Source organism: Oncorhynchus nerka, linkage group LG27 (genome assembly GCF_034236695.1).
Source record: "Oncorhynchus nerka isolate Pitt River linkage group LG27, Oner_Uvic_2.0, whole genome shotgun sequence".
NCBI classification, from domain to species: Eukaryota; Metazoa; Chordata; class Actinopteri; order Salmoniformes; family Salmonidae; genus Oncorhynchus; species Oncorhynchus nerka.
Genome location: NC_088422.1, coordinates 69,090,527 through 69,112,178, shown reverse-complemented (window position 1 = coordinate 69,112,178; position 21,652 = coordinate 69,090,527). Strand labels below are relative to the sequence as shown.

Below are 21,652 nucleotides of genomic sequence, written 5' to 3'. Positions count from 1 at the left end.
GTTTTGTAAACAAGTTCACATAGACAAGGCAACAGTAGGTATGAATGAACCACACATGGGCATTACCACATCATTTACAATCAGCAAGCTGGTTTTTCCCTCTGTGGTCATGGGTCATTGTGAACATGTAAACTGTAGTGGGATTACAGCCCAAAGCAAACAGGCACGTCCTGTCGTTTTAATATACTACTAAGTCATAATTTACTATTAAAATCCATCTGCGGTCAAAACTAATTAAGAGTTATCATAGGAAAAAAGAATGCCATGGAAACTGTTGGATGTTTGAGTGCATTGGTTTTGTGCAGGGGGATTGTGCTTGGGCTGGTGCCACATATCAAGTTTTCCTTCACAATGTTATTTTATGTATTTATTTAGTAGTGTATGTAGGTTGGCATGGAAGACATTTATTTTCTTCAGAAAATCTATTATTTTTCAATCCTCTTACATTTGTTGCATTCTTTAAGAAATGGAAACAGCTGTTAGGAATAAAGGCCTAAACTGATCAAAAGCACAATTACGCATACCCAACAAATATTTTCTATTTCCTGTATGATAACAGTCTGAGAAATGCCTTGTGGGAATCAGAATGGCACAAAGCATTCCTTTATCTAATCAAGGGAAGAATTGATGAAATGAAAGGATGCTGCTTTTGTTATAGCTACACAAAACAAGAGGAGTAGGGCGAGTAAAAGAGATGTGATCTGTCATTTAATCTGGACACAGGGTCGTTAATTGTGTAATTACATGCAGACATTTAGCAGGGGAGGGACTCATCGTCACATCATTGTGTCTGTGATCGGATAGCATGCTTCACTAAAACACACTACCGTACTGCTGGGTTCCAGTCACTCTGTACCCTGAGGTAAACTCTGTTCTAGAAAGAGAATTTTGCAGTATGGTCTGCTGCTCAACAGTTTCAGTAAGGCCTCAGAGACGCCGGTGTAGAGTGCCACCAAAAAGGAAAAGCTGGCTCAAAGCCACTGACGTCATCTAAGTAAATCTGCTTCAGGACTGCAGTCATAAAATGACTGCCAGCTAGAGTGCACTTTGGCCTTGTCAACTGCCTTTGCAAGTGTAATTCACTTTTTCTACATATGTATAATTATGGCAAACAGCTTTTGTATTAATTTGTTTATCCCGCTTTGTCTTTTTGTATATTGACCTTTACCTCATCATATGTTAATTTTCAAAAGGTCCAAAGCACTTTCTCTCTAGATAAGTCAAAGAGTCAAAGAAACGTTAAAAAGCTGTAGAGCATTATGCTGCCATACTGTTGCAGGAAATCTGGGGGAAATAAGAAGGAAAGAGAAAAATAAAATGTAAGAGCTTTCCTCATCTTTAGAAGTCATACAGTAAAGAAACCACTGTTTCAGCACTTTACAATTATAGCCTCATAATTCATACCATATGTCAGCCTCAGTCAGCTTCTCAGGAAAGTCGTCTTAATCGCGTCTTATTAAACTGTAATGATTTGGAAGTTATTGGGAAATTGTTATAAGTACCTTCCCCACTTTCACACTCTCCGAACTCTTCGTTTTTGGATGGGAAAAAGTCATTTAAACGAGCTACCACATTACCAGACACACATGAGAAGCAATATCTAATCCATGAATCATTAGATGAGTCAGTTCCTGAAACCACTATAAACCTTCAAGTTGTTGGCCACAGCTGAAAGCAGGAAATCCAGGCTTCAATAACTTCCTTTCCCAGTGCAGGCTATGCTAGTGGTTTAGTGCCCACTAGCAATAGGAAGATGTACGCCCGTAGAACAAAGGCCCTCAGTCACTTCATTTACTGAAACTGTTTATAATTTGTGGTCTGTATTCAAATGTGGGCTGTCCAGGCTCTCTGGCACCGTATTCCCCAGTCCTCTCCTGTAATAAATCCCTACAGGGCCTTTCATTAATGGCTGCTGTATTGTTATCATGGCCGACAGAGATCAGGCAGGCTCGCTCTGCCCTGAAGCTGCCCTGGATTCAGCCGAGGCACGGATAGACTTTGGGTGAGCTCCCAACATTAGTATGCACTCTGTGCCCAGTGAATGAGTTTGAACTCTAGCCCGAAGCACAGCATTCGTAGGTTTCTTTACGGCTTAGATCTGTGTATGTAAATACTACTGTAAGCATGTTTGGCTGGGAAACATTGGCCTAATATGATTACACCTCATAAACAGTTTTAATTGCTCCGTCTGAGGACCATACAGTACATATTGCTTTGGTCCATTTTTGCGTTGATGCTGGATGTGGCTATGGACTACAGCATGTTGAGACATTCCTTGCATTTATTAAAAATGTTGTCTCAAAATGTTCTGACAAAGTTGTGTGTTTTGGTATCGTTTTGCCCTGACAAATAAATGATATTACAAGGTAAGCACTTCAATAGAGTTCCCCTCCTTACATTTTGGGCTTCAAATAGGGAAATGATCATTGTCAATGTAAAACTTAGTTTCTTTCAATAACTGTTCAATGGTTTTTTGTTTGTGTACACTGCTTGCTTAATTGAAATAGCTCAATGAAATGAATTAAAGCTTTGTGCTGAAGTTGGGTGAGAAATTCAGTTGAGTAAATCAGAGTTTGAGAAAACCTTGAGTGAGGTTTGAGCTTTTGTTTGACACTGGCAGATTTATATGCTATTTGTTTCGTACAGTGACTCAATATGTACTTAACCAAGCCAGGTCAACAAGGAATTTTCTCCATCAAATTACCTTGGAGCTTCATGGGGGATGATGTGTCTCATCTGGCCAAGCCTTCCTTTAAGTACCAATAAACTGGACAGCATCCGCCACACAATGAACAGCAAACAATAGTTTCTAGAAAATTCCATTTGACCTTTCTACCGGTAGCACCTTGGGCTGGTTTATGGCAGATGGAGGCCCAAACAGACGTCCTTCCTGAGATGGAGGGCTCTGTGATGGTGAGTGTGGTGTGGAGGAGCTGGATGCAGACGGTGGTCTTCATGCTCATCGCTGATTTGTTTTTTCATGCCAATCCACAGTGTCCTGACTGAGCCCACGCCCAGCCTGAAGCCCCCAGACTGCTCTGCTCTCATAACTGTCAGGGGATCCTTTATCTGCCGGACGTTTATTTACAGCTTTCATTTCCTGCGCTTTATGTGCTCCCCCTTCTCTCCTCACTAGTGTGACGCGACCATGAGCAGACGTTGGAATGCCCTGCATATTTTTGACGAACAGAAGTGTATTGCGTCGAATGCATTGATTTCCAACATTGTTGCGGTTGGATGGCATGTTTTTATGTCATGGATTTGTAGTTCATCATTTCTGACGTGAAGAATGTATCATGGGCACATTGTTCAGCAGATCATTTGCAAATTTTCTGAATAGACATCTACAGTAAAAGACTGATGGAAATTGGTCCCCTGTACTCCCACTGTATCTGATGTGACCAGGTCTAGAAGGTGCTAGTTGATTCTGATACGTCGTGAGGCAGGTGGGGACTGGGAGAGCTTCTTTGACAGTGCCTGTAAATCAATCCCATTCTCTACCGAGTAGAGATTGATCCCCGAGCGGGCGGCCCGGCCCGTTGGTCGGGCGCTGGGCGGCGGGCTCTAGGCCTCACATTTGAGTGGGATATTATCAGACAGATTCACTACACCCAAGCCTGCTGGTTTAAAGAGGCATGAAATAAACGCTTGGCCATTGCCAATAACAGAGGGAGCATTAGCGAGCTACTCTACTGAACCTTTTGCTCCCTGCATTGGGAGATTGGTATTGAAAACCGTGTTCATTCATTTATCAGCACTCCATACCCAGCAGATTTATTCATGAAACCTGGAGGAAAATCCAATACTACGTAGATCAATCGGTTTGTCCCTGTGTACGGCTGGACATTCTTGTGTTCCCCTGTACACCTTGTCATTTTGCCCTCCTTAAAGAGGCTACAGCAGAACAGAAATGGTGCCAATTGGACATTTTTTCACAATACTGGAGCACTGGGTTCGTCAGTCAAAACTTGCGTCCATAGTCATAGATGGGGTAAAGCTTTTAATAAGCCTGTTTCAGAAAGAATAGATGTCTAACAGAAGAAACGTCATATTTTGATGTTGCTAGGTGTGCATCTAAGAAATGAAAAGAAATATAAAGCTTTATGAATGTTTGAATTGTATCATTTCATGAATGTTCTATAACTGTATATCTCAAGGTCCATACGTACAGAAAGGGTTTCTGCTCGTCATTCTTGATACATGCCATTCCAGTTATAATGAACATGTTTTGATGAAGCAAACTGTAAATGGAATCTCAGTAATGTCCCATCATGGTAATATGCATAATTGGATACTTTTTGTTCCAAACATGAGGGCTTTGGCATACATTCAACATTACTGAAATAATTAGCCGAAGCCCATGGTACGCCTTTAAAACTCACAGCGAACATTGAGTTTTGTAATCACATGGTAATTATAGTTCTCCACAGTGCAGGCTTAACTACTATGGGTCATTATGGGGTGCGCAAAAGCCATTCACAGGATCATTATTGCACCCTCTGAGATAACAGCACAAAAGGACTCCACATGGAAAATTACATTTGAGACCTCTCATCTGCTATTTCATTACCCAGGTCTGTATGATCGGTGAAATGGGTTCTTTTAATTTAAGGAGCTGATTCCATTTTAGCGTGAACGAGAGTGGTTTATGTAATCTGCCGATAAGTGTCATCTCCCATAATGCCATGTCACAACTATGGCCCAACCCTTGCCAATGCATTCACTTGTTGCCCGCTTTTGTCCTTATCTCGCTAATAAGACCATTTCCATGGTTCCGACCTTGGTGTGATAGGAGCATGCAATTATCTGTTAGGGCCCCAAGTGTTTCTACAGGTGACATTCCTACCTCTCTCTTTGGCCGGGATAATTAGTGTTCAGATTCTCAGACACTAGGAGACCAGCTCAATAGGAAACCTCACAGTCCCCATGTACCTCTCACATCTCAGGACTATCTGATTGATGCCACATGGTGTTGAAGACCTGGCATCTGGGGACAGGGATGGAGATGGAATCTGGGCACACATAGTTTTGAGCATGAATTCTGTGATGCACTCTCTCAATCCATGTTTCAGGAGTATTTTTCACAAAAATGATGTATTTACTAATTCCTAACATCTTTTAGTTCTCTATTTATCACATTTGACTGTCGACAGCATTATTACCTTCAAATCAAATTTGAATGGTCACATGCGCCAAATACAACAGGTATAGCAGACTTTACATTGAAACGCTTACTTTCGAGCCCATTCTCAACAATGCAGAGTTAAAAAGTACCTTCTAACAGCATCAGTAATGGCTGTTCTTCCTTGTGGGCCTGGTGGCTACTGGAGGTTTTGTGATAAACAAGGTGTAACATGGTGTCCTGGGGATATGTGGAGTCTATGAACACCAGTAACAGGAATACACAAGGAGATGGGTCTGTTCCATGACAGCCTGTGTGATGAGGTGATAATGATTCTCACTGCCACAGAGTCTTCTGCAGGAATACAAGAACCCGGACCCACTCAGCAGAGAGTGAGCAGACACAACAAAATATGCACACTCTCACACAGATGTGTGCCATATAAATGTGAAAGGTCGGTGGAGATGATGGGGTTATTAAGGGGTTATTTTTAGGTTAGCTTAATTGAGTAGACATTTTATGATTGTAGTTTGTAGAAATTATTTTGAATTGATCCAATAACCTTATTCATAATCCTTGGCAATAACCTTATTCACAAGAAGCTTGTTTTAAAACATATGGGTTGGAATGTACTCAACATAGTTGTACCGTAAATTAAAATGTCAAACCAAGCCATGGAGTTTCCTAGGGTTACAAAGACAATGGAATCAGAATATAAAATATTGTATAGAATATTAGGAACACCTGCTTTTTCTATGACATAAACTGATCAGGTGAAAGCTATGATCCCTTATTGATGTCACTTGTTAAATCCACTTCAGGGTAGATGAAGGGGAGGAGACAGGTTAAATAATGACTTTTAACCCTTGAGACATGGATTGTGTATGTATGCCATTCAGAGGGTGAAGGGGCAAGACAAAATATTTAAGTTCCCTTGAATGGGGAATGGTAGTAGGTACCAGGCACACCGGTTTGTGTCAAGAACTGCAGTGCTGCTGGGCTTTTCACGCTCAACAGTTTCCCGTGTGTATCAAGAATGGTCCACCACCAGAAGGATATCCAACCAACTTGACACAACTGTGGGAAGCATTGGAGTCAACATGGGCCAGCATCTCTATGGAACGCTTTCGACACCTTTTCGAGTCCACGCCCTGACAACTCAATATTAGGAAGGTGTTCCTAATGTTTTGTATACTCAGTGTAGATGCTTATTATCTGTCCAAAAGTAATCTTGTTGTAGTTGTATTGTCATTGCTAAGGAAAAGCAGGACACAGAAAACATTCAATTATGGGAAGAATGTCTCCCCCCTGAATATTGTACATTTGACAATCTCAAACTTTGTTCCGTAGTGGTTTCCTTTGTTAGCGAAATCTCTTTCCTCCATCTTTTCCAATGACCTTGAGAGAGCGCGACACGTAAAATTGGCCCAAAGTGAAATTCTATGATTGTCAACATCTTTTGAATTGTCCGTCCTATATTACTAGTGCGGTGAGCCGAGTCTTTGCATCTTTGGATAGCGCTATCGCCTTTGGAGTTCCAGTAAGCGAGTTTTTGGCAAGCACCCAGATTAGACAGTTCACTTCTCTAGGGACTTAACATATCAATCATGATATAGTTTGTGTCATGTTTTATTACAGAATAGGGTTGAATTTTTCCCCCCTGTATTTTACAAATGTTTACAAAACCCGGTATTTCCTGCCAAAACCGGAAGTGTCATTTGAAAGCATTATAAAGCATGTCTGGATTTGATTGGAGCTTTGATCAGCATGAAAATTCCAACCTGATGCTACCTGAGCCTGATGAGACATACATTAAAGACATTTAACGAGCCCAAGCGTAAAAAAGCCCAAATGCCGTTATCCAATACATACAGTATCTTTGGAAAGTATTCAGACTCCTTGACATTTTCCATATTTTGTTACATTTACAGCCTTATTCTAAAATGGAATAGATGGTGAGAGACAGAATGCGAGAGAGTGCTTGCGTGTGCACTGATTTAAAGCAACGATATTCGAGTGATAGGCTTTTTTAAAACTCTGCAGCTGTAATTAAAAAATATATAATCTTTACAATTAAAAAACAAGCTGACCCCCGAAAGCCAGATGGAGATGGGTAAATTAGACGCCAATTTGGTCTTTATATTACTGTAGCATAGACTATTCTGCAGCAAATGTAGGCCTACCTGTCACAAGAAAAAAAGTTACCATGATGAGATGGTAAGTCTACATGCATTGTGAACTGCGCTCCATACTGAGATGGACTGTCTGTCCCCACCCTCAGCGTTGATTCATCATGCAGAGGCCGTAGAGAAGCCAGATTTAGGCATCACATTTCATTTAACAGTTGCACTTCACACCATTGTCACGTGTGCTCCCTCTCCGGCCTCTAGGTCACCACGCTGCTAGTTATGGGTCACACCTGTCACCATCGTTACTCGCACCTGCGCGTCTTCAGACTCACCGGGACTCCATCACCTCCCTGATTACCTTCCCTATATATATGTCACTCCCTTTGGTTCCTTCCCCAGGCGTCATTGTTTCTGTTTCTGTTTCATGTCTGTGCATTGTTTGTGTTTCTTGTTTTGTATTATGTTTCGTTTATTGATTAAATCACTCACTCCCTGAACTTGCTTCCTGACTCTCAGCGCACTCGTTACAACCGTGCTGTTCATATAAATCATTTATTATAATTTACCAGTTTCTCATACTTATTTATCCCGGGAAAAGGGAGTGGTTTTGGGCGGTAAATCCAGGAAAATTTCAGTAACCAGGTTCCCGCCATTCAACCGTATCACTGAACTCTCTGAGGTATAAGTTGTCATTTTCTTTGTTTATGCATGTTGATAAATTGATTTTTGCCCTGATTCGCTCTATCACTCTCTTGCTTTCTCACTTTAATTTTTCTACCATTCTCTCTCTCCCTCCTTCTCTCTCTTTCTCTCCCTGTCTCTCTCTCTCTCCCTCCTTCTCTCTCACTCTCTTTCTCTCCCTGTCTCTCTCTCTCTCCCTCTTTATCTCTCTTGTGTAATAATGGATGAGACACATCAGTGCCTTATCATCCAACCAGAACAGATACCAGAAATCCTGCCATCAAACAACAGCCACGTGGTGTATCCTGCTAAGCTTCCATCATTTTGTTTTACAGATCCAAATCCCCAATCCTTGAACTGTGTGTGTGTGTGTGTGTGTGTGTGTGTGTGTGTGTGTGTGTGTGTGTGTGTGTGTAGATGTCTCTGAGTTGTGAAAGAGGCGTGTAGGGGCACATCCTGGCTGCAATGATTGGGGAGACTTTTCAGAGAGGGGTAGAGCCTCAGGAGAACCTGTGAACACACACACAGATACAATGAACACAACCTTTTGGTGAGTGAGGAAAGCTATTGAACTCCACTATGATATTATAGGCACATCAGTACAAAATTATATAAACATAGGCCTTGCTTATGACCGTGCCACTGAGATTTAAAAGCATAGAATTTGCCATCCACAGTGTTAGGCTCTTAGAGAAGGGAAATCCTCATTTCCAATTGTATGTTAGAGTAGACACGATGCAAGAAATCATCCATTGTATGTGAAGAGAGTTATAGGAAAATGTGTGTGGAGAAAAGTACACACTTTGGGTACACGCTGTTGTTTCATCATTGATTTGATTTTTGGGAATTAAATTAATCAAATTAATTTAAAGTGGTCGCATTATAGTCATCACATACTTTTCATGTGGGGTTTTGTTGACGTCTGTGTTCTTGTCCATTAGTCTTGATGACTGAAACAGTTGGGCTTAGTTGAGTTGGGAATTTGATTAGAGTTTTACAGAAATATTTCCAGACATTCAATTAACTGTAATGACTCACAAAAGCCACAATGCTCTTTACCTGCTGAAGGTTGCAGGTGTTCGTATTGTTTCACCATTTTTGTACTATTACGCAGAAATACATGAATGGAGCCAGATTGAGAAGCTCCCATCTACCACACAGTTCCATTATTACAGCCAAATGCATTTTAATTAAGCATCTTTCTACTTTGTAGACTTGCTGTAGGGCAACTAATGCAATGTTGCTCTACCAGTCTAGCTCCATAATTGTATTGAAAAGTGTACACCAAACACCTGCTTATAGTGATACGTTAGTGCACACCAGATGAAATTATCATGTTTGTTGGTGGGCTATTTTGTTTTGAGTGATGTACGTACGATCGTGAGAAAGCACCTCTCCCTGGGTGGGAATGGGATTTGTCTGTAGCCTATGGTGTCCTTGTTCTGGGTATGTCTGAAATGCTTTCCCTGCTTTGAGAGCGAGGTGTAGCGATAGCAGCCCAGCCACAGTATATTGTTGCATGACTAATCTCTGTCTCCCATCTGCCACTGGGGCCTGGACAAACATCACCACTTCAGCATCATCTGGAGACATATTGCACTAATCACAACACGCGTCTCTCTCCCGGTCCAAACACACAGCCAGCTCAGCATAGCATACCTGTTATGGCTAAAGCACCCAGGCACATTCTCCTATGAGTGTATTTATACAGAAGGCTGTGTAACATAGACTAAATATTAGAGACACACTTGTTTGATTGCTGTAAAAAAGTTCTTAACAACACAGTAAGTCTGTTAGGTTACTATGCACTTGGCATGGTTTGCATTTGGATTTGGCTCAGTTCATCTACATCATGTTCTATTGGTGAATTTCTTTCCCTTCCCTTTCATTACTCAAGTCTATAGGGGACAGCAATGATGTATGTTCGTCATGTAAGTGTTTTAGGGATGAAAAGTCAAGGTCTTGGGAGTCAGCAAATCCTCCATTCTCTCCTATCAAGAAAGAGAAGTGTTTTATTTTCTGTTTGCAAACATGCCCCTGCGTTTGTTTCTCCATTAAGACAGTTGAGTGACCATAGTTTAGAGGGCGTTCATTAGAAGAATATTCAAGGTGTTCTATGATATTTGTCTTGTGTTTAAAAACATGTTTTATCCGTTAAAAAAAAGTGCAAACTTTCAGCAAAGAATGTCTACTGCTATGCTCCACTGATGAGCTCACTCTGTTCAAAACGGCAAGAACGACTCACTTGTCAATGTCGAGAGATCAATGAAACAAAGGGTTATCAGTAATTGAAAGATGAAGACATACCCATCAAACTCTGGCTAATTGAGTGAACCTGACCTCATATTTCCTCAGCATGCTCAAGGAGGTGGTCATCCGCTTGGACCCAGAATTCATCTGGTTGTCGAGGTGCTCTCCTGAGAGATGCTCCTTATGCAATAGTGACAGAGGTCAATTATGTAGGGTGATTTATTACTAAGCCAAATGACTGCAGAGTCACTTCAGCCATGCCCAGTGATTAAGCTGTTGTAACTCAATAGATTTATCTGATGTTCTCTAACACTTGTTCAGGTTAATAGACTACAGCGTGCTAATGACAGTGTTAGGTTAAAGTCATTCATTCAGGGGACATACGGTAGAGTGCTTCTGGCTGTGGTGTCTTGGTGGGAAATAAACTTCTTGACTTCCTTGACAATGTATTATTCCATTGAATTGACTTTGGAGAATGGTGGCAATAAACGTACCAATAACAAGATAAATGTGTATTCTATGACACCAGTATGTTATAGAATTATGCAGACATTGATTATATCACAATGTAACTGCCACTAAGTAAATGCATTTCTAAATAGCATTGACTTACTGTAGATCTGTCAGCTGTACGACGTGGATGCTTCTACTGGCCAAGAGAGGTACTCTTGAGCCCCTTTGCTGCCTCAGTCTTTGAAGCTCTTTGTGATTACATGGCATGGAGTGTGTACCGCTGTTTCCCCCCTCAGAGTAATCCTGCAGCAGATGCGGCTTGCCACCATCCCCAGCAATGGATGGAGGAGAGAGGAAAGGTTTATTTATAGTGGTTATATTAACAAAATTAATTTAGAGTACCACTTAAAATGAATTAATTAGCCTACCAAGTTCTATTATACCATTTCAATGATATGTATTACCCCTCCACCCCTACCCCCCTCGATCTTTATACCCCAGATTCAAATATTTTCTGCTCTATTCTTTTCATGTAGCAATATGATAGGCCAAGGCTCTCTGCTGCCTTCCCTAGCGGTAAATGCTAGTTGTGGTTGAGAGCTCAGTTTTTTTTTTTTGGACAGGGTGGGGTGGTGGATTCAATAATTCATTGCACGCTTCAGTGTAACAGTATTCATTTCCTGGTGTGGCGCGTCAGGGGAAACCACCTGTAGAAGAGCGGGGAAACATCAGACCATTGTGGAATGAACATGGCCATGAACTCACTAAACACCCCTCCAAATATCAGTGTTGTTTCCCTCTTTTGGAGGGAAATCATGAGCTAGCATGGAAACCAGACGTGTCCAGACACTCACGTTAGCTCTCGCTCTCTTTCTCTCTCTCTCGCTCTCTCTTTTCTCTCTCTCTATATATATATATTTTTTTCTCTCTCTTTCTGAATGGTGAACCCCTGGAAAGAGTATTCACAGCCATTTAAGAAAAAAATAAATGCTGTATCACAGAGAAGACTCATTTTTCAGAATCCCTTACGGCATTGGCAATGACAAATGCAAAGGCGTGTTTTTCAAAGGTCCTCTCAAAAATACCACTATTATGACTTGACTGGGTTTGACTTGTTGAAGAAGTAAAGAGAAAATCTTGCTTGAGGTCAGGTATTACAATCATGCCTGTGATTACCGGTGTAGTTTATTATTTAGTCTGGGTGGAGGGAGCAAGGCTGGAGAAAAAGCCCAAGCCATTTAGTGGTCGAAATGGACGTTTTTTCCCCTCCCTCATCAGTCTGTGAGTAAGTTCTGCAGAGTCAGCAGTCAGTTCACAAAAACAGAATTCAGTAAACGCTCCCTCCACTCTCTGGGAGGTTTTTTTCTTCTCCCAAACAGCTTGCTCCCATCCCCCCCTCTCCCCCCTCATGAACCGACATTCTAGAAGAAACATATGCTGCTAGTCCCACTTCACAACAGCTTGTGCAGCTTGAATAGGATCTTGCCTAGAGAGGAAGCGGTCGTCTGGAAGGGGAGAGGAGGATAGGGAGGGAGAGGGGAAGATAGGGAGGGAGATGGGGAAGTGTGTGTGTGGGGGGGGGGGGGTGCTTAGAGTGAAGGGCTACAAAAACATCCACCAAATGAACTCCCCAGTTGTGATTTTCACCGTTAAAATTCAACTCAGCATGATTGTCTACAGCAATACATAAGAACCTACATTGCTTTCATGAGTTACTTTGTGGACAATAGTTTTGATTGAGGAGAGATGGACACTTTCAGTTTAGGTACTTTTCTGCCTCGAATTTAAATGTGATTTCCTCCTCCTTCGCTTACAGTCTAGCAGTTTGAATGAGTTTTTAATGGGGATCTAATTCAGAGCAGGTTGTTTACACAGCATAAATGCAAAGAAAATTGAGGAATCTCACAGTGGAATTTTCTGTCAAGGGAATTCACAATGTGGAAAACAGACTCTTTCCTTGAACAAAGAGGACAGGGGATATTTTTTTCCATTTGAAATTTAAAGTGGTACAGATATGGTTGTGTCCTTTCTTGAGTGGGCTTCTCTATTTCTTTTTGCCTCATAAACATTCTACAGTTGTCCTACATGAATTTCATCCAGATTTAAGAGTCTATTTGACAGTCCTGACAGCTGGTATTAAAAGGCTTCAACTGCTCCTGTGCAAGAGATGCCAGGTGCGCTGGATGTGTTTTAGGGTTATGTTCTCATTAGATATTTTATGTCTGCAGTCTTGTATTTTGTATTTGCCTGCTTATCTATTTTGGAAAGTAAAGGAGGGGATTCTACTACAACAAGCTAAAAATGGATCCTGTGATGAAGTCGCTGCACTTGACCTCCATCACATCATTTGTTTTAAATGGGAGATAACATGAAGTATTTTCAATAGTACCATTTAACATTTCGGACAAAAACTAGCATGAAGGAACGTTTCAGTCCCTTCCATGGCATCTAGTAAAACTGTACCACAGTCATCCTAATCCTAACATCATAGGTAGATAGCCATGCCAAGAATCCTCTCCTGTTTGGCTCACCACACTATTGACCAGTGGCCATGAGCAGTGTGTTGTCGTCTTGGAGGCAGATGTCTGTGCTGTGGAGAGTAACGGATGGCTTGTGTTTGTTTATTTGGGAATTCCAGATCTCTCCCTACTGTGCTCCAGGCTTCGGCTTGGAGATCCCAAGCACCACCATGGACCCCAGCAGCTGGAGTGGCAGCGAGAGCCCTGCCGAGGACATGGAGAGGATGAGCGACTCGGCAGACAAGCCCCTGGACAATGACGCCGAGGGGGTGTGGAGCCCCGACATCGAGCAGAGCTTTCAGGAGGCGCTGGCCATCTATCCCCCCTGTGGGCGCAGGAAGATCATTCTATCTGACGAGGGAAAGATGTACGGTGAGTACATGGGGTCAGGGATGTGGGTTGGTACATGGGAGGAAGAGCGACGATACCCTCCTTTGTAATTATATATATATATATATATATATATACTATTTTTTTTTACGTAGATTTTTTAAGATGGTAGTCACAACATTTCACTTTTAAAACCAATTGCATATCATCATTTCACACTCAAATAATCTTGGTATGGGAGCTTGTGCCCAAAGTGACTGAGGAAGATTTTCAGAGAGATTCAGTGTTAATAAAGGGACCGTACAAGTGAAACAATAGACTGGGAGTGAAAATGTCAATCAGGAATTCATTTGTGGGACTTGCAGGCTGTTAAGGGCTCCTTGGCGGTAGCCATACATTCATGTCCCTTCTCTGCAGAAGCAGGAGTCTATAAGTAAAGCAGCATTAACTATTAGGCAGGGGCAGATGGTGCTGTGGCTGCCACCAGCTGTGGCTGCCACCAACCCCCCCCCCCCCCCCCTCCCCCATTCCTGGCTGGGTGATGTCATGGAAAGGGGGAATATTTTCTTTCTGCAGTGTTGGACTCTCTCACAGCCTGTCAGTGTCAAGTGAAAGCAGAAAGCCCCTCGGGGTGTTAGTTTGCAGCTGTCATGTGACCCCTCCGGCCAAACCAAATGTAAAGTCTAGGAGTTGCAGCGAAGCCCCCTCAGCTGCCGGTACAAAGAGGCTTCAGACCACACGACCAACCAGCTCACCACCTCAGCACCACCTCCTCTCTCCCACAAGCAGAATAGGAGTGCCATTCTGAGCATAACAAATAGGTTTGCCTAGCAAGTTTTAAATGATTAACGCCAAGGACAAGGCTCACTAGTGCAGACTGGACACACCAGTCTCATTTTTGGTTGGACGCATTCTTCTCTCCGATAAGAGATCAAATGGCCACCATCAGACAAGTTCTATAGCTCAGGCACTTCCACCATTTCAAATTCCACAAAACAGCATTTAACATAAAACAGCACGTTTTGTGTCAAATGCAAACCTTGGGAGAATTGATAGGCCTTTGCTGGCTCTGCTAATGCATAAAGAATATGATAATAACCGATTCAAGGTTATTCATTTTCATAAAAATCCATTGTCTTCTGCTTTGTTTGTTTCCAGTGCTGTGTAAAGGGAAGTGCCATGCAGAGTGGTGTCTACAGCTATTCCGTCAGTGCTTGTGTTATTGGTGGTATTGAATGTACCTTGACCTGCCTGGGATCAGGGGGATTGAGTGGAGGTCAACCATGCTTGATGTGCTGGGCATCCGCTTGCATACAGTGGGGCAAAAAAGTATATAGTCAGCCACCAATTGTGCAAGTTCTCCCACTTAAAAAGATGAGAGAGGCCTGTAATTTTCATCATAGGTACACTTCAACTATGACAGACAAAATGAGAGAAAAAAAATCCTGAAAATCACATTGTAGTATTTTTAATGAATTTATTTGAAAATTATGGTGGAAAATAAGTATTTGGTCAATAACAAAAGTTTATCTCAATACTTTGTTATATACCCTTTGTTGGCAATGACAGAGGTCAAACGTTTTCTGTAAGTCTTCACAAGGTTTTCACACACTGTTGCTGGTATTTTGGCCCCATTCCTCCATGCAGATCTCCTCTAGAGCAGTGATGTTTTGGGGCTGTTGCTGGGCAACACGGACTTTCAACTCCCTCCAAAGATTTTCTATGGGGTTGAGATCTGGAGACTGGCTAGGCCACTCCAGGACCTTGAAATGCTTCTTACGAAGCCACTCCTTCGTTGCCCGGGCGGTGTGATTGGGATCATTGTCATGCTGAAAGACCCAGTCACGTTTCATCTTCAATGCCCTTGCTGATGGAAGGAGGTTTTTACTCAAAATCTCACGATACATGGCCCCATTCATTATTTCCTTTACACAGATCAGTCATCCTGGTCCCTTTGCAGAAAAACAGCCCCAAAGCATGATGTTTCCACCCCCATGCTTCACAGTAGGTATGGTGTTCTTTGGATGCAACTCAGCATTCTTTGTCCTCCAAACACGACGGGTTGAGTTTTTACCAAAAAGTTATATTTTGGTTTCATCTGACCATATGACATTCTCCCAATCTTCTTCTGGATCATCCAAATGCTCTCTGGCAAACTTCAGACGGGCCTGGACATGTACGGGCTTAAGCAGGGGGACACGTCTGGCACTGCAGGATTTGAGTCCCTGGCGGCGTAGTGTGTTACTGATGGTAGGCTTTGTTACTTTGGTCCCAGCTCTCTGCAGGTCATTCACTCGGTCCCCCCGTGGGGTTCTGGGATTTTTGCTCACCGTTCTTGTGATCATTTTGACCCCACGGGGTGAGATCTTGCGTGGAGCCCCAGATCGAGGGAGATTATCAGTGGTCCTGTATGTCTTCCATTTCCTAATAATTGCTCCCACAGTTGATTTCTTCAAACCAAGCTATTGCAGATTCAGTCTTCCCAGACTGGTGCAGGTCTACAATTTTGTTTCTGGTGTCATTTGACAGCTCTTTGGTCTTGGCCATAGTGGAGTTTGGAGTGTGACTGTTTGAGGTTGTGGACAGGTGTCTTTTATACTGATAACAAGTTCAAACAGGTGCCATTAATACAGGTAACGAGTGGAGGACAGAGGAGCCTCTTAAAGAAGAAGTTACAGGCCTGTGAGAGCCAGAAATCTTGCTTGTTTGTAGGTGACCAAATACTTATTTTCCACCATAATTTGCAAATAAATTCATTAAAAATCCTACAATGTGATTTTTTGGATTTTATTTCTCATTTTGTCTGTCATAGATGAAGTGTACCTATGATGAAAATTACAGGCCTCTCTCATCTTTTGAAGTGGGAGAACTTGCACAATTGGTGGCTGACTAAATACTTTTTTGCCCCACTGTATATACTCACCAGCATAATCCACTGTGTCCCCAGACTGGCCTTTCACTGTGCCCTGAGCCAGAGATGTCAGCCGATCACAGTGAAATATTGACTGAAATATACACTCAGTGGCCAGTTTATTAGGTACGTCGTTCACGGAAATGGTTCGCGCCTACAGACAGAGTCACTTGGCCGTGGCTTGCTATATATAGCAGGCAGACTGGCATCAAGGCATTCAGTTACTGTCCGATTGAACATTAGAATGTACAAAACAAGTGACCTAAGCGAATTTGCCTTGTCTCAACAGTACAGGCTGGTGGTAGTGGTGTACTGGTGTAGGGAATGTTTTCAAGGTCCCTTGATAACAAATCAAATCAAATGTATTTATATAGCCCTTCTTACATCAGCTGATATCTCAAAGTGCTGTACAGAAACCCAGCCTAAAACCCCAAACAGCAAGCAATGCAGGTGTAGAAGCACGGTGGCTAGGAAAAATTCCCTAGAAAGGCCAAAACCTAGGAAGAAACCTAGAGAGGAACCAGGCTATGTGGGGTGGCCAGTCCTCTTCTGGCTGTACCGGGTGGAAATTATAACAGAACATGGCCAAGATGTTCAAATGTTCATAAATGACCAGCATGGTCAAATAATAATAATCAGAGTAGTTGTCGAGGGTGCAGCAAGTCAGGACCTCAGGAGTAAATGTCAGTTGGCTTTTCATAGCCGATCATTAGGAGTATCTCTACCGCTCCTGCTGTCTCTAGAGAGTTGAAAACAACAGGTATGGGACAGGTAGCACGTCCGATTGAGCAACAATTGAACACCACAGCACATCATGCCCCAAAGAAGTCAGGCTGTTCTGGAGGCAACATGCGTAGGTGTGTAAATCTAGTGGGATGATCCTTGTTTTGAAATAATGCTTCAAGTACCACTGAAGTTTATCAAGGGATGTGTTAATGGACAGTGTATTATGTGAGTAACACTCTCTCTTAATTTTCATGCTGCACAATTCAATTGCTTTTCTGCAGCACAATGGCCAATGGATCCAAAGATGTGAAGACAACAAGCTTACATGCTGCACATGAAAGCTCTATACAAGGTTGTTTGTTGTGCCTTGGAAACAGACTGGGTCGAGAGCCAGTGTTCAGCTGTGTGAAAGAGCTTTTGAAAGACAGTGTGTAGAGGAAGATTTGTTTTTGTTTTTTTCAGGGGGCTAGGGAGGAGGGGAGACGTGGACTTTCTGTGCCTAACTAACACAAAGTTTGGTGGGACTTTGAGGCGGGAGGGCAGGGAGGGGAGCAGATTGGAACTGGTCTCAGTGTGTTTGTGGGCTTTTTCTGGGGGCAAGGCTAGCTGTTCTGTTCAACCCTGCAGCTGTTGCTGGGTCCTAGTGCCAAACCCATCATAGCGTGAACTGTGACCCCACTCATACTCGCTGAGCCATTAAGAGGACTGTAGCACTGCCCAGTATGGAAAATAGGCTGCCTTTTTATTGGGACTGTTTTGATTTTTAAAAACATGGGTATAGTGTTTGTTTACATATTATGACTGTGTAATTAAGGAAATAGTAAGAAATATCAAACATCTTACCATCAAGCAATTTTACCAAAATAATTTAACTCAAATGTTATTGTTTTATTAAGAAATACTATTTGCACAAAAATGTAATAATTATCAAACATTGAAATTGTATTAGTATTATTATTGGAAGAAAGACCATTTTTAGAGGGTAGTCTGTTATGGATGTAGTCAGTGGTGTTGTAAACTGTGGAAAGATGCAGCTCTCAATGAGGCAATGTTGTCTCACAGGAGACACTGTGTCTGACTGGAGAGCCAAGAGGAATCTCACAACACAGCCTCTTCCGTCTCCCTCAGGAATCTCACACCTTCCTTCCTTTCTCACCAATCATGAATTGTTGGGATATCTGTATGATGCCGGTGTCATTCTTTAAAAAACAGAGAACAAAGGGGATATCTCTAGAGGTAGCCCCCGTCAAAGCAGATTTACCAGCAAGAGCCTCATCTTTAGACATTCCGACCTGTTGCATTTCCCCGAGAAAAACTGAAGCGTTTTGTTTATGATGTTAGATATGTGTCTGTTTCTCCCTGCATGCTACAGATTTCCATTAGTGAGGTGCTCTAGCTCGCAGGGCATCACTTCAGAATGCCACCAGAGATGATGAGAAAGCCATGAAGTGGTCCTCAGTGTTGATGGAGGGCATTGATTGGTCTGAAATGCCACAGTGATTTGTGTTTTAAGAGGGCGAGCCGGGCCCTGCCAACCATAGAGCATCTCCCCTCACACAGCTTTGTAATCCTGGTCCACAGGGTTTGGTCCTGATGGACAGACAGACAGACCACCACCGCCCCTCTCATGGCATCTGTGACAGGTGGGGGGTGGAGACGCAGGTATTTTGGTGATGAGAGACCCTGGGGATAGTACTTGGGTACCGTGCATAAAGCTCATCACAAGAGGAATCGTCCTGAGTGCCCTTAAGCCCTTTGGTGCCCCCGGACCGAGTGCAGTTAATTAGCAACAGTCTCTATAGCAACTGCCTCATGGTTCAAAACAATGTCTAATTTCGGCTTCTTAGCCTATCGTGGCGGTGTTTACCTGAAGAGCTTTCTGGTGCCCTGAGTCTCATCGGGGCTGGCGCCGTGCCCAGTCTCAGAGGTTAATTGTGACTGGGGTGAACAACAGCACAGCTGCATGGTAGGCAGAGCCTGGCCCTGGGCTGGCTGATGAGAGGATCATGAAAAGCACAGTGAGAAAGTGGCTGTGGCCCCAAGCCCCCAACACTGCTGCTTACTTACATAATTCACCTGCTGTGCAAGCCTCTATTTAACTCAGCCCAGAAATGGGGTTGACGCATGAAATGACATGCCCCACATTATGAATGTATTCACTGTGTATTTGCATTTACGCGCTAGCCTTGCAATACAAGTGAGTGAATCTTTCCCATTTTACTGCTGCCAAAGAAAATCTGAATTCATTCAATTTTCCCAGGTGTTGCCTATAGTCACATTTCTTGTATTTTACGCCCATCACTTTCAAAGGATGGCTGTATCTAATTCATGTGTTCCATTGCAGAGCTGTTTAACTCTGGTGTGTGTGTTACATACCGCAGCAAAATATTCCACTTTACATCAATGTAGACAAAGCACTGGCACAGCTATCATAAACCAGTCTAAATATCACAATATGTTTGTGTTGGAGCAGTGAAGCCGTGGCAACAGTAATGATTATGATGTGTGAAACGACCATCTGTGCTCTGCTCTTGGAGGCTGTCTGATTGGGCCCTATCTGGGCCTGGCCAATCACTACACTGTATCTGTTGAGTTTAGAGGTGGAAAATGTTTACTGCTTTCTGTCATTTCAGCTTGATGACTAAGGTACAGGTAAGACAGGGCTTTACATGCGATTCTGGAGATTGGCGACACTATCAGTCCACATGCAGTCCACGTATGTCTTGGTCCTTCTTGTCTTTTGAAACAAAGCTTTCCCATTACTGCTATGCTGTGTGCCCTGTCATCTCATCAGTGGGCCGACCCATGCCTCTCCTACGGGCACTAAGTGGCACTTGGTTTGCAGGGATGCCAAGGATGAGTTAGGCATAATGAGCAGACCTGGCTCACCCCCGATGGCCCAGCTCTGTGCTCCTCTGGGGCCCGCCTCGCCGGCCCTGCAGTGCTTCCAGAGACAGCGAGCGGACCTGAGATCCCCCGCTGGGCGGATAATGAGGAATTCTGGGATCAGCTCAGGCTCCCTGAGTCACCTGCATTCACACAGATTGGAGTGTGCGGAACTTCAGGACGGAGAGGCATCAGACACCTCCACAATAATCCCCTCTTTGTTCCTGAGCCATTGTGGCAATGGAGCACTGCTGTGTTTTTACACACATGAAGGAAAAATTCCAATTATATTATATTTTTCTCCTGATAAGAGGAACCCTTGAAGTGTAATCGGAGTTCAGTCTGGACCGGCTAGATGTTGGCATTGTGAGACTAGCAGGGGGTTGTGTTGAATAATGTAAAGGATGTAAAGGTCATGAGTTCATAGGTTGACACACCAAAGTTATGTAGTCATTCTGGGTCAGTCAGTGAAGATGTTTCTGCTTCTATCTGCCCGTCTCTCTGTTTGTTTTGTCGTCCGCCCTGCCCCACTCACTACAGTATATTTAGTTTACTCTCAGGGACAATGCTTCCAATTGTCTGCTCCTTAAAATTCTGTCGGATTTTCAAAGGGAGACTGTTGCAGTATAACGAGACTCACATGACATTTCAGCCTCTAAAATTCGAGGAGGGTACCTTTTATATGTGCTCTTTGTGCTGTCACTTTAAACCAAGCTCAACGCTGACAATCCTGCTGCTGCTTGCCTGCACCTGTTGTTGTTTTGTGCCCGTGGCAATGAAGAGAGAGACGTGTGTTCGTTCAATAGGCCCAGCTCGAAGAGTAGGAGTACAGGTGATAGAAACAGGTCTGGTTATATTTACAACTAGATTTCATATCACCTATGTAATCGTAATGTAATCCATTTACATTAGAAGGGATTTTAATCTAGATTCTCAGCTTTTTTGATGATCAGTACTGTTATTTTTAGTAGGGGTCTCCCCAGCATGTAGACCCCAGTGTCGACCTGTGTTGATATTGAAGTGACCCTGTGTGTGAGGTGTGACCATGCATGGCATGTTGGCACTTGTCTTAGATTCCTGTCTCCTGCCTGCCTGCCTGCCTGCCTGCCTGCCTGCCTGCCTGCCTGCCTGCTGCGTTAACCAGCCTCAGGCTGTTGGGGGATTGCACCACGCTTGGCTGCTCAGCCAGAACAATGGGCCCTGGACTCTTGTTGTTGTTATTTGTTGACCAGTGGGTGACGGGATGCTATTGGCAGGCGCTTAAATAGTGCTAAAGAGACGGCTTGCTCGCAGACGGAGCAATAGGAACGGAGATTTGATTTTGATTTGATTTGAGATTGTGTGCAACGTTTTTGAATATTGAGGATGCTTTTGGTGTATCCATATGTCAGGGTTGGATGAAGGAAAATCTTTGTAAGTCTCTTTCCACTGGATTTGTTTAGTGGCATTTAGGGACTTTTCGGTATATTATGTAAATCCATCAGCATACAGTGGCTGGTATGAACAGCAGTCTCAGTTTGTCTTTTGTAGGTCAGGACCTCAGTTGGTTTATCAATGTCCAGACACAGGCTCCTCATCAGAATGGAATGTACCATGGAATCTCAGATGGCTTTCTTAGAGACTGAGAACCCAGAGACATTTATAC

General features: G+C 43.0%; 1 protein-coding gene across 5 annotated transcripts in view; it reads left to right on the top strand.

Annotated features, from left to right (window-relative positions):
- LOC115112214 (transcriptional enhancer factor TEF-1-like) overlaps positions 1–21,652 on the top strand; it is a 53,474-nt gene that overhangs the window by 4,849 nt on the left and 26,973 nt on the right. For all 5 annotated transcript variants that reach the window (XM_029639099.2, XM_029639098.2, XM_029639096.2 and 2 more), the window contains exon 3: positions 13,274–13,526. In XM_029639099.2, the coding sequence (XP_029494959.1) occupies positions 13,325–13,526 (202 nt within the window). In that variant the 5' untranslated portion in view covers positions 13,274–13,324. The remainder of the gene's footprint in view (positions 1–13,273; positions 13,527–21,652) is intronic.